Below are 13,349 nucleotides of genomic sequence, written 5' to 3'. Positions count from 1 at the left end.
ATCTGATATTATTTTGATTCTTAATTCTTTGTGTATGGTCTGCTATTTTTTTCCCCCCAAAGGTTTCAGGGGTTTTTTCAGGTTGTGAAATTTCATGTAATTTTGCCTTGAATTATGTTTTTTTTGTTTCCATGCTGTCATTCTTAAAAGGCATGTCATTCAGTTTTGGAAATTTTGGGGGGTACCATTTGACAAATTTCATTCATTCCATTTCTTCCAATGAAATTTTTTCAGCTTTTAATATCATCCTTATGGATGCTACTCTTACCAGTTTGAGGATACGGATTTCAATTTTTATAGATGTTTCTTCATCCTGCACGGTTTCTGTTTCTCTAGCATTCTGTTCTACCGTTTTGGTCTTTTCTGAAATGTCTACTGATCTTTCATTATTCATTTACGTTTACAAGTTAGGCAGTTTTCCCAGAGAAGAATCTTCCAGTACACAGTGTCAAGGAGGAGACAGCTGTAGACTTTCACTTAATCTTCGTATTTTCATTTCAGTGCTTTGCCTAACTGTCCTCAAATCCAGTTCCTTTAGTTTGATCTCCCCAGAAGGTAAATTTCCAGTCTGTCCAGCTGGAGAGGGACAGTTGCTAGCCACGTGTGCACTATGGGAAATGGATCTCTAACTGCTTCTTATAACAGCCAATCTTTCTGTTTCCAGTTTCCCCTTAAAATCCATACACTTTTTAACCTATTTTTTTATTCTCAATGCCTCAACTATTGTTCTGCAATATGAACTGTCTGCCTTCAGGGCTCCTAGTCCACCTTGTGCTACAGCTTCTTCTGGCTGGCTAAAGTTAGGTACCACTGGTTTCTAGCTTCCAAAAATGTGTCTGTTGATGTCTCCTCTTCCTTCTCTTTGTTCTTGTTGTTAATGATCTTTCTGTCCCCTTATTAATGTCTTAACAGGAGCAAAAGGAAGATTGATTACGTCCTTACCATTCAAAGAGTAAATTTATCTGAGTAAAAACTTAAGACTGTGACATATTTCTAAATACAGAAGAAAATGCCTACTGAATCTTATTACTACCACTGATGCTGCTATAAGTCACTTACCGATTTTGTTTGTTAACAGCTGTGTCTGCACCATTTAGAACCAGTTCTTTCACTTCTGTTGCACCAAAGTTTTCAACTGTGATCTATTAATTTAAATTTTTAAAAAAAGTCAATGTCAGACTCAAAATTTATTATTTTAATAACCTATTATTATAATCTACCTCTCTCTCATTAAATATAAGAAATAATAAGTTTGAAGTAAAATTCTGGTAGCATAAGCTTATTTGTGAATTCTGCATGAAGCCACAACTAGAAATTTTCATCTTCTCTAGCAGTTTGAAATCCTACCTTGACTAACTAATTATAAATTAACAAGTTTTTGGTTTGTTAAGAACAAGAAATTGAGTAATTATCCCGTGTAAAACTTCAGAAGGGTCACTACAGGAGTAAAATATTAGGAAGGATGTTTTCCTTGGACAAGCGATAGACTCCAAGTCAGAATGCATTCAACTTTGGAATAGCTATGCATTCTTCCCACATGACAGCTGCCACTCCGGTATTCCTTCTTGTTGCATTCTTAACTACAGGTGGTTCTTCCAGTTTGCCATTAATTTGGTTTATAAAGAGTCATTTATTTTGAAATTTCTTATTTCCCTTACTAGTGTGCTCATTTTCCTATATATATTATCATTCCCACCTTTGCATCTTTTCTCTTCCTATTCCCTCTTTTTTTGGGAATATTACTCTCTTCTATTAACATTTTTTTAGTACCTGTTTATAAAACACTATACTAGGAGTGGGACGATAAAAGATGAATAAATCCCTGCTCTGGAGTTTGCTACCCAATAAAGGAGGAGAAATGTGATATGTAAACAACTCATTATTATAGTAAAATAAATGCTGTAATAGAGACATGAACAAAATACTATCAGACCATGGAAGAAAGAAAGCTTACTTCTAACAGAGAAAGTATAAAAAACCTTGAGGAAGAAATGTCATTTGAAAAGCATCTAAAAGGACGAGTAAGGCTCTGAAAGATTAGGAGAGGGTGGAATTTCTGACTAAGGACAGGGATTGAACAAAAGGATAGACAGACCAAATATCAAAAAAATGCATGCCCCTAAAAAACAGGGAAGGTGAGGCATATAAAAGAATACTGTGAGACATGACAAAACTTAGTATGAATGGAAGGATACAATGGAAGTTAGAAAGCCAGATTACAAATGTTTGAAGCCCAATCTAAAGCTATTATTCTATAAGTAGCAAAAAGCTGCTGAGTATGTCTGGGAAAGAAACGACAGTGGGAAGGAATGTTTGAATTACCATAGATCTTACTAACATTCACAAACTTGATGACTGATAAATTAAATTGCTTAGAATTCAATGCTTCAGTCAATTGAGATGATCAGTAAAGATCCAAAGAAAACTGACAGGGTTAAGTGCATCAACTGAAAAGGAGAACTAAAATTTCATAGTAAATATGAATTCAAGGACGACTTTTTCTTGAAAAAAGTTAAACATTACTCAAAGAAATTAACCTATTTCCCTTTAAACCTATCAAATTTTCTTATAACTGCACTATGTGCCAATTCTTAAAATGACCAAGAACGGACAAACATTTTTGAGGGGGCACATAATTTTTTTGGCAAACCGTGTGATACAAGAATATGGTATCTTTTGTAAGCTTTGACTGTAAAAACACAAAGAGGACAGTTTGAGGGTATGTGGCACACGAAGTTTTTGAAAAGAATAGACAGGAAAAAAGAAAAACTGAAGGTTTTTTACCATTTTCCCAAGAGTCTAATTTATGGTATTCAAATAAGTTACTTCTGAAGTGCCTTATCATAATCCTTGCTGATTTTTCTCTCCTTTAATTGTCAACTAGTCTACTTCTGCCAGATCCTCATTTATCAATGGTTCTGCATAAAGACTGGATGATTTACTGAACATCCCTCTCACTGAATTAAATTCTACATCTTTTTTAAGATTTGTAATTTCATTTTCCAAATAATATTACAATGTATTTCCATTTATATTGAATTGCATCCAAGAGTAAGACAAAATTCACAAGGATGAATGTTAGTATAAAAGGGATGTCTGAGTGGGAAGTAATCTTTTAGGTGGCAAATTCATTAGTGGATATTTTCACGTTACAATAACCTTTGCTCTCTAAATATTCTTGTGATTGCAGACTCAAAAAATGAACACTTGAATAAAGAGGACCCCTTGTATCTGTAAAGATCTTTAGTATAATGTTAAACATCACAGGCTTATCCAGTCACAGAGCTGGATACAAATACTATCTCTGAAATGTGACAACTGTTTTCAGTTTTCTCACCTGTAAAATAAGGATAATAATACCGATCTCTTGGGATTATGAGGATTAAATGAAATAATGCATGTGACTAGCATATAGTTAATGCTCAATAAATGTTAGCTAAAGGGTTCTTTAAGAATTCCATTCATCAAAAATAAAAACCATAAGGCACAGCTGATAAATAAAAGGGATGATGAACAATCAAGCTACTACTCTATGTCTTTCCATCTTACCGTAAAATTAAGACAAAATGTCTCTTCAACATCATCTTCTGGATAGTCCAGTAACTGTTGCATGCTTCTGAAAAACAATATGTATGTTGCTTTCAAGTAAAATATAATTGGGTATTTTGACTAGTTTGCCTATGACTAGGTATATATTTCTCCTTCATTCTTGGTCAAATCCTTTTGCTAATTTGTACTTTTATGTTTGTTTCAGAATGGTGGTTGTACAAGCAAATTTATCAACAATGCTGAAGAAAAAAAAACTAAGGTTTTTATCTCTTCCTTTGAATACAAAGGCCATGTGTCCACCCATTTTCAATACTTGTTCTTATATATAATTTTTAGGGCTTCCTTGGTGACTCAGATGGTGAAGAATCTGCCTGCAATGCAGGAGACCCGGGTTCAATCCCTGGGTCAGGAAGATCCTCTAAAATGGCAACCCATTCCAGGATTCTTGCCTGAAGAATCCCATGGACAGAGGACCTGGTGGGCTGCAGTCCATGGGGTTACAAAGAGTTGAACACAACTGAGTGACTGGCAAATTTATAAACAATGTTGAAGAAAAAAAAAACTAAGGTTTTTACCTCTTCCTTTGAATACAAAGGCCATGTATGCACCCATTCTCAATACTTGTTCTTCTATATAATTTTTTATTCCATTTAATGTAATAAATAAAAAGAACTTACATATTCCACCTAGGAATGAAGGTAATTAGAAGTAAAAGTCCAAATAAGTTATTTAACTACATTTAGGAAACATCACCTTCCTAAATTTATTATCTGATATTCACAAAGTATTGCTAAACTAAAAATTAAGCACATGGCTTTACACATATAACTCTTTCAGTAGAAAATTCTCACAATTGCTTTTTCTTTTATTAGAAGGGCCATTAGTTTATTTTGGAAATGCAACAAGAACAACAGAAACATAATTATTCCTAAAAAGAAAACTTCTGTATATCCCCCATTTCCTACTTTCTAAACCCCATTCTTGTCACTTTTTACAACTAACCTCCCAACATCAGGGACCAGTTCTTTCAAATCTTCCAGGGATGGCTTCTTTTTTAGCAGTTTCTTATATAAAGCCAAAGGAAAATGGAGGTCCACAATAGTAAAATTATAAATTGCTAATCCACAGATAACACCAATCAAGTGGAATAAATCACTGTCTTCAAATGTCTGAAAATACAGAAAAAAATTAATGAATAACAAGAAAAAAGTTCATTCTCATTCCTATCTCCCTGGGGCAATATTATTGTTAGTATTTTTGTACATTTTCATTCAACGTATTTTCTAGGAGAGACAAAATTAAAATCTAGTTGAGATGATACTATATATATAATTTCACAACTAACTTTCCCCCCAGAAATATAATCATTTTCACCTCACTAAGCATTATACTAATAAATGATTACTAAAACTTTTTTCTGATTTAAAAAATTATTTACATTCAAAATTTTAAAAATAAAAAGCTTATGGAAGAAAATGAATTAAACATCTGTAAGTCAATCACTTAGAAACACCCAGGACAATGATTTAAAATTTTTAATATATTTCCATCTACTATAACTTCAGAAAAATAATATAAAACATATTAAAGGTTTTCTCATTTTTCTAATTACAACACAAGTATTTTCTTATGTCATTACTCTTCCAGAACATGATTTTTAATGGCTGCATATTAATCACATAAAAGTATCATGGCTTGCTAAATTAGCTATTAATAACTATAGTTGGACATCTAGATGATTAAAATATTAAAAACAATGCTGTTTCCCTCAGTAATCTTTAACGAATTAAAGATTTAATAATTTTTAAAGAATTAATATATGGTCACAGGAAATTCTGTGAGTATGTAATTAACAGAAAGCAATTTTTAAATTAGATCTGGGGCTCCAGACATAGTTCATTCACTATCTAGTCTCAGTGATTTCAAGATAAAAGCAGTATTAATCTCACAAGGTTATTGTGAGGATTAAGTGGAATAATGTATGTAAAATGCTTTTAGCATAGTTCTTACAGCACACAGTAAAGGCTCAATAAATATTCTAATTAGTAATTTTCAAAATAAGATGGGTATCTTTTTTGCATATACACACACACACACACACTGGTCCATAGTTTGGAATATTTCCATAGAAGAAATTCTGCTTTGCAAGGAAGAATTTCAAAGTCAAAAGAATGCTAAGCATACCACAAAAACTCTTTTCCTCCACAACTGTTCTAGGTTATACTGCCATTGTAGTCCAGGAAAATGACTATCTTTCCACATTTTCATCTATATACACACACAATATATATTTGAGTTAAAAAATGACTACTTGTTTCACTGTACATTTTTGACTACTAGTGATACTAAAAATTATAGATTTGTGTGTGTTTTTGAAAAGTCTTTTTGTGTACTTGGCCCATTCATCTTTTAGGGGCTAGTGTTTTCTTATATATTTATATCTGAATACATCGTATGTTAGGGTTATTACTACCCTGTGTCATGTTCAATACATATATGCCTTTTATGTTTTGTTATCTCATATTTTTCATTGGTCAGATTTATCTTTTTCTTCTGTGATGTCCCTACAATGTGTTGAAGTTCAGAAAGTCCTTAAATAGGACAGACTGAGTATGTGTTAATATCTCTTCTTCCAGAAATCCCTCTAGATGAGAAATGGCATAAATTCACAAGAAAAAAGAATAGGGAGGAGTTTCAACTGCATGAAAGAGATTTCAATATCTCAAAATATGAAAAATAAATGGCTGGTTTGATTTGGTAAAGCAGAGAAAATGGAACAGTAGCTTGTAAGAGAAAAGCCAGTAAAAAAAAAAAAACAAGCTCATCTATGCTGTAGGCTCAGGAACTGGAAGTGCCAGTCAATCCCTGTGAAGTCAGAGGTACTCCAGCTAGCTCAGTTAGTAAAACTTAACTCTGAGAGTCAGGTATCAGAGAGGGGTTGACAACAGGATGCTTGAGGGGAGAGGCCTTTGACTCTCTAGAATCAAAGAGGCTCTGGAATCTGAGACAACTGATGCTTGAGGTCCTGCTTCAAAAACAAAGGGATCAAATGGAAGTCTATACAGTGAACAATGGGAATCCTAGCTTCCCTTTCCAGTGTCTGGAACACTACTAGAACATCGACAGCCAGGGCTACAACCTTCCCTGTAAACACAAAGGGTAAAAAACTTACACATGCTGACATCTGCAGGTTCATCCTTGAAAGACCTCTACCTAATCAGTTTACGAGTGGGGTCTGTAAACATAAATGTGCATGTGCCCATACACAAAAGTATCTAGGTAGCACTTCAGTCACATTCTAAAATAATAAACAGCCAAGAATTACAAGGAAAAGACAAAAGAAACAAACACCAGAAAACTGGATGAATAAGAAACAAAACCAATAAAAGATAAATTTTAAATGGCTACATTTTAAAAGAATAAAATCATAAAATAAACCATTATAGGATACAGTGGAATGAAACTAGAAATCAACATCAGAAGGAAATATGGAAAATTCAGAGATGTGGAGATTAAATAACACACTTTTAAAAAACTGATTAGTCAAAGAAGGTACCACCACACAAGGGAAATAAGAAAATACTTGGACTCCTAAAAATGAAAACACTTCATACAAAAACTTATGGAAGACAGGGAAAGCAGTGTTCAAAAAGAAATTTTATAGTTGTAAGCATCTAAATTTAAAAAGAAACAATACCTCAAATAAATAACTTAACTTTATATCCTAAGGAACTACAAAAAGAAGAGTAAACCAAACTCAAACCTAGCAGAGGGGGAAAATAAAAAAGGTTAAAGTGGAGATTAACAAAATTAACAAACCTCTACTAGAATGACCGAGAAAAAAAGAGAGAAAACTTACTAGATTTAGGACTGAAAGTGTGGCCATTACTACTGACTTTATAAAAATAAAAAGGATTATAAGACAATAATGAGTAATTAGGCCACAATTATGAATGCTACCAAAATAGATAATATAGATGAAATGGATAAATTCCTAGAAACACACAAACTTACATAAGAATTAGAAAGCCTAAAGAAACTTGTAACAAGAGATTGAACCATCAATCAAACACCTTCCAACAAAAGCCTGAGACCAGATTCTACCAAACATTTAGAAGAATTAACACCTATCAATCTCAAAGTCTTCTTAGAAAAGGAAGAGAAGGAGACAGTTCTTAACTCATTCTATGAGGTTAAGGATACCATGATAACAAAGCCAGACGGACATCACACATACATACACACACACCCCCCACACACCCACATGCCCACACACCTACCCCAAGAAAACCATAAAGCAGTATTCCTAGTAATAACAGAATAATTGCCAACAGAATACTAGCAAACTGAATCCAGCAGCATATAAAAAGAATTACACACCATGACCAAGTGAATGGTCCAGGAATGCAAGGTGGCTGAACATAAGAAAATCAACCAATGTAATACATCACATAATGGAATGAAGGAAAGAAACCACATGATCACCTCAAATGATGCAGAAAAAAAAAATCTGAATAAAATCCAACACCCTTTCGTGATAAATAAACTCAACAAACTAGGCATAGAAGTGAATTTCCTTAACATGATTCAAGGAATTTATGAAAATCCACAGCTGATATTCCACTCAGATCAGGAAAAATTGAGAAGCATGTCCACTATCACTCTCACTATTTGCATTTGAAAACATATTGGAAGTTTTAGGCAGGGCAATTAGATAAGAAAAAGAAATAGACGTACCCAAATAGGAAAGAAAGAAAGTAAAACTAAACCTACTGAATTTGTAAATGACACGATCTTGTAAACAGAAATTCTAAAGAGTCCATAAAACTATTAGATATAATAAACGAATTTAGCACATGATCAACACAGAAAACAATCAGCTGTATTTCTACACATTAGCAATGAACTAAAACTAAAATTAAGAAAACAATTCCAGTTACAGCAGCATCAAAAAGAACAAAATAATTAGAAATAAATTTAACCACGGAAGTGTAAGACTTGTACACTGAAAACTACAAAATGCTGCTGAAAGAAATTAAAAGACCTAAATAACTGGAAAGACATCCCATGTCCATAGACTACAAGATAATACTTCCCAAACTGATGTACAGATTCAATGTATTCTCTATCAAAACCGCAAAGGCCTTTTTTTTTTTTTGCAGAAATGGAAAGCTAACTGTAAAATTCATACAGAATTGCAAAGGATTCCAATAGTCAAAAGAATCTTGAATAAGAAGAACAAAGTAGGAGGACTCACACATTGCAATTTCAAAATCTACAAAGCTATAGTAAACAAGACAGTGTAGTACTGGCCTAAGAACAGACATATACATCATTGCAATAAAAATGAGAGTCCAGAAATAAATCCATATAATGATAGACAATTAATTTCCAACCCAAGACTATTCAATAGGGAAAGAATAGTAGTCTCTTTAACAATGGTGAGACAACCAGGTATTAACATACAAAGAATGAAGTTGAACTCCTACCTCAAACCATAGTCAAATGAACTCATGATATATCAAAGACCTAAATGTAACAACAAAAACTATGAAACTCTTATAAGAAAACTCAGGGGTAAATCTACATGACCTTGAATTTGTCCATGGTTTCTTAGCTATAACACCAAAAAGCACAAGAAACAATATATGAAACAGATCAAGAAACGACTTCACCAATATTTAAAACTTTTGATCTCAAAGGACATTACAAGAAAGTGAAAAGTTAATTCCCATAGTGGGAGAGAATATTTGCAAACCATATATTTCTCAAAGATCCGGTATCCAGAATACATAAAAGAACACTAAAAACAGCAACAACAATAAAAATCCAACTTAAAAATGACATTTTGCTAAAGAAGGTATACAATGGCCAAACAAATACATCATTTGTCAGCAGGGGACGCAAACTGAATCACAATGAGATACCACTTCAAACCCACTACAGTAAGAAGAAATAAATACATGAATAAAATACATTTTAAAATATATTTTTTTAAAAAAAGAAAGCAGCAAATGTTGAAATTGGAATCCTCATATATTCCTAGTGGAAATGTAAAATGGTTCAGCCATTGTGGAAAACAATTTGGTGGTTCCTCAAAAAGTCAAACAGAATTATCATGTCACCTAACAATTCCACTCATAAGTACATATCCAAAATAATTGCAAACAATAACTTGCACACAAGTTTTCATACTAGTACTATTCAAGAGTATTTCACCAAAAGAGGTAAACAACCCAAAATGTCCATCAACTAACGAACAAATAAACGAATGTGGTATAGCTATACAACAGAGTATTATTCAGCTACAAAAAGGAATAAAGTACTGACGCGTGATACAAATGGATGAGCCTTGGAAACATTATCCTAAATGAGAGAAGCCAGACACCAAAGGCCATTAAACTATATGGTTTCCATTAACAGCAAATATCAAGAACAGACAAACCCATGGAAATAAGATAGTAAAGCAGTGATTGTCTGAGGCTGAAAGGATACAGAGAGAAACTGCTTATGTCTAAAAGTTTCATTTTGAGATGATGAAATAGAACTAGACAGTGGTGAAGGTTGCACAACACTGTGAATGTACTAGATGCCCCTGAACTGTGTATTTTTAAAATTCTTAAAAGGAAGAAATTAGTTATGTAAATTTTACCTCATTAAAACATAATATTAAATTAAAAAGAACATACAGCCCTCTGCATTCCTCCCTCCTTCCTACACCTCCTCTGAGGCGGTGATCCAGTACGTCTGGGGCTGAGCTTTTAGCCATGGTAGCCAAAAGACTAGCTACTTACTGTGAAGTTTTTCACTAGTGACTTAAGTGAAAAGGAGAAGGCCAAAGTAAACTCTGTAGTGTTTGTATAGAATTAGAGGTATCAGTATCATCTCATTGTGTTTACATGTGTGTACATGTACTGCTACTGCTGCTGCTAAGTCGCTTCAGTCATGTCCGACTCTGTACGACCCCACAGATGGCAGCCCACCAGGCTCTCCCGTCCCTGGGATTCTCCAGGCAACAGCACTGGAGTGGGTTGCCACTGCCTTCTCCGGTGTATATGTACATGTATACATAAATATCCATAATATGGTGAAAGCCAGGAGATATGCGCCATGTGTATATAGAGACATACAGTCCCTAGTTTTGTCTGCTGTGAGACTCTGAAAGCAATGATCCTTGGTACCAATGAGTGCACTTAGCATCCACAACTGGATTTCTAAATACCATTTTATACTTAAAGAAGTCAGTGCCCTTAGAAGAAATGGCTAGTGTCAGGACTAGGGTATGGAAAACACAAAACCAGCATGGAACATTTTCTGTACCAAATTCTATACCAAATGTAAAGAATAATGAAAGAAAAATGGGGACAGGTCAAAAGTACACCAAGTAGGAGCCAGCTCTATGGGGCTCCTATTGTCCAAATCAAGATATAACTGAAGACGTAAGAGAGATCCACTCCCTTGAGTTATTATTTCACTCTTTCTCCTTTCTTCCTCAAGATTCCAACACCCTTCCCCCTACTCTAACCTTCTAACAAACATGCATCTTATTTCACCATGAAGTAGAAATAACTCAGAGAACTTTCACAACCTCCTACCATCAAATCTACCAAGAGATTTGTATTTACATATACACTTGGCTTTGTCTCATGATATTATTGATCTGTGTCTAACAAGGGTTGATCTCCACTAGGATACCCAACTCTATCCTTTCTTCACAACTCAAGGAACTTCACAACTTCACAACTCAACTCCTGCAGTTGACAACCCCTCTTGCATGACTGATTTTCTACTTTCCAACTAATTAATCACAACAACAAGCAAACATGTGTCAATTTCTCTTGTAAATAAAGTACCCTTTCTTGATGGAGAAAAAAATATGTATAGTATACCACTTCTTTAAAAAAATACTACTTATTCTAAAATACTTTAAGACTCCCAATAAATTACACAAATAGTATAGTATATATTGCACCCTTTACTCAGATTTCCCCAATGATAACAGCGTAAATAACCATAGTTAAAACCAGGAAACTGACACTGGTACTTATATTTATTTTTTCAAAAAAGGATAAACCATAACATTTCTTTTCAAAAGAATACCCTTAAGAAGAGGGAGGAAATACAGTGGAGAGGGTAGAAACAAAAGCTACACTTCTTTCAGATATCTTATTTTGTACACTTGACTTTGGAGCTACACAAATATTTCATATAATTATAAAACTAAATTAAATTTAAATAAGCAATCCCTAAAAACCAAAATTAAATTCTACAAGTTAACCTAAGTATGCATCCACTTGATATAATGATACAGAGTGTACCAATTTCAAGTGATATCAAAACAGTTATTTGATTGCTTCTCTCCTAGGGTATACTCAAAGGGCAAAAAACCCTGCAAAATAATTAAAACAAACAAAACAGAATTACAGTTGACCCTCGAACAGCTCAGGGGTTAGGAACGCTGATCCCCTGTGCAGTCAAAAACTTGAGTATAATCTTCTAGTTGGTCCTCTACCTGCAGATTCAACCAAGGATAGTGTAGAATCACAGTTTGTATTTGTTGAAAAGAATCTGCATATAAGTGAAAATACACAGTTCAAATCTCTATTGTTCAAGGGTCAACTGTATTTTCAGTTATCATAATATTGGTTGAAAGGTTGATATTGTTAGGCAGTAAATGTACAAGTCTGGAACATTTTATCATACCAAGTACATCAGGTAGCAAGGAAATTCCTTAAAAGAGTATTAATGATCAGACACTCAGTCGTGTCCGATTCTCTGTGACCTCATGGACTGCAGAAAACCACCAGACTTCTCTGTCCACAGGATGATTCCAGCAAGAATACTGGAGTGGAGTGTCATCCCTCCTCCAGGGGATCTTCCCAACCCAGGGACTGAACCCATGTCTCTTACATCTCCTACACTGGCATGAGAATTCTTTACCCCTAGTACCACCTGGGAAGCCTGAGTATTATTATCTGGGAAGCAGAGTATTAAGAATGTATCAAAATGACTCAGGTGCCAAGTTGAAGAGCTCTCCTGACAAAAATGGGATAATATCAATAAAGATAATAACTGCAATGGATTGAAGGGCTTCCCTGGTGGCTCAGTGGGAAAGAATCCACCAGAGATGCAAGAGATGTAGGTTCGATCCCTGGGTCAGGAAGATCTTCTGGAGGAGGGCATGGCAACCCACTCCAGTATTCTCGCTGGAATAATCCCACAGACAGAGAGGCCTGTTGGGCAACGGTCTGTGGAGTTGCAAAGAGTTGGACGCAACTGAAGTGACTGAGTAGAGCATACAGCAACAGACTGAAAACATCAAATATGTTTAATCCACGAAAATACAATAATATTTGAAAACAAAACCAAAAAATGAATTGTCACCCCTGGAGTATGCTAATGAACAGATTCATTCTTTTGGAAAAAAAGTAACTACAGAGAGAGAATATAAAAGATCCCCTAAGAGCTGTATTACTAAGGATCAAATAGTAGATGAGGAAATTTCCTTACAAATAAGTATTTAAGCTACAAAAATGAAAAAGAAATGTCAGAATTAAGAGTAGCATCATTTTGCAACCCCTAATAAATTAACTAGCCTAGGCAGTGATCATCATGACTGCTAACGTCACAAAGGACAGTCAGACTCCTGTAAGAAATGACTAAATAATACATCAAGGTTTTTAGAACAAATAGTACATAATTCAAATTTCTTTCACCTCAAGAGTTCTACAAACTAAACCACCCATTTCACTCACAGTTTCTAAATCAGGGGCCAGCAAACTTCTTCTGTAAAGGGGCAG

The 13,349-nt window shown here is 34.3% G+C and overlaps 1 protein-coding gene across 31 annotated transcripts in view; it reads right to left on the bottom strand.

Moving 5' to 3' along the window:
- The window catches only part of HERC4 (HECT and RLD domain containing E3 ubiquitin protein ligase 4), a 129,599-nt gene that overhangs the window by 8,011 nt on the left and 108,239 nt on the right, over nucleotides 1-13,349 (bottom strand). For 24 of the 31 annotated variants that reach the window (XR_014076491.1, XR_014076493.1, XM_081568923.1 and 21 more), the window contains 3 exons: nucleotides 4,552-4,718; nucleotides 3,550-3,616; nucleotides 1,060-1,142 (listed from right to left, as the gene is read on the bottom strand). Coding sequence is in view for 22 of the 31 variants with exons in the window: in XM_081568923.1 (XP_081425049.1) it covers nucleotides 1,060-1,142; nucleotides 3,550-3,616; nucleotides 4,552-4,718 (317 nt within the window). In the remaining 9 variants the exon portion in view is untranslated. Of the gene's footprint in view, nucleotides 1-1,059; nucleotides 1,143-3,549; nucleotides 3,617-4,544; nucleotides 4,719-13,349 lie in introns of all 31 variants that reach the window. The other 7 variants (XR_014076486.1, XR_014076487.1, XR_014076492.1 and 4 more) reach the window with 1 other exon arrangement.

The sequence above is a fragment of the Giraffa tippelskirchi genome, chromosome 2 (assembly GCF_054371585.1).
Source record: "Giraffa tippelskirchi isolate mGirTip1 chromosome 2, T2T-mGirTip1v1.2.pri, whole genome shotgun sequence".
NCBI classification, from domain to species: Eukaryota; Metazoa; Chordata; class Mammalia; order Artiodactyla; family Giraffidae; genus Giraffa; species Giraffa tippelskirchi.
This window is presented reverse-complemented; position numbering and strand designations above follow the sequence as displayed.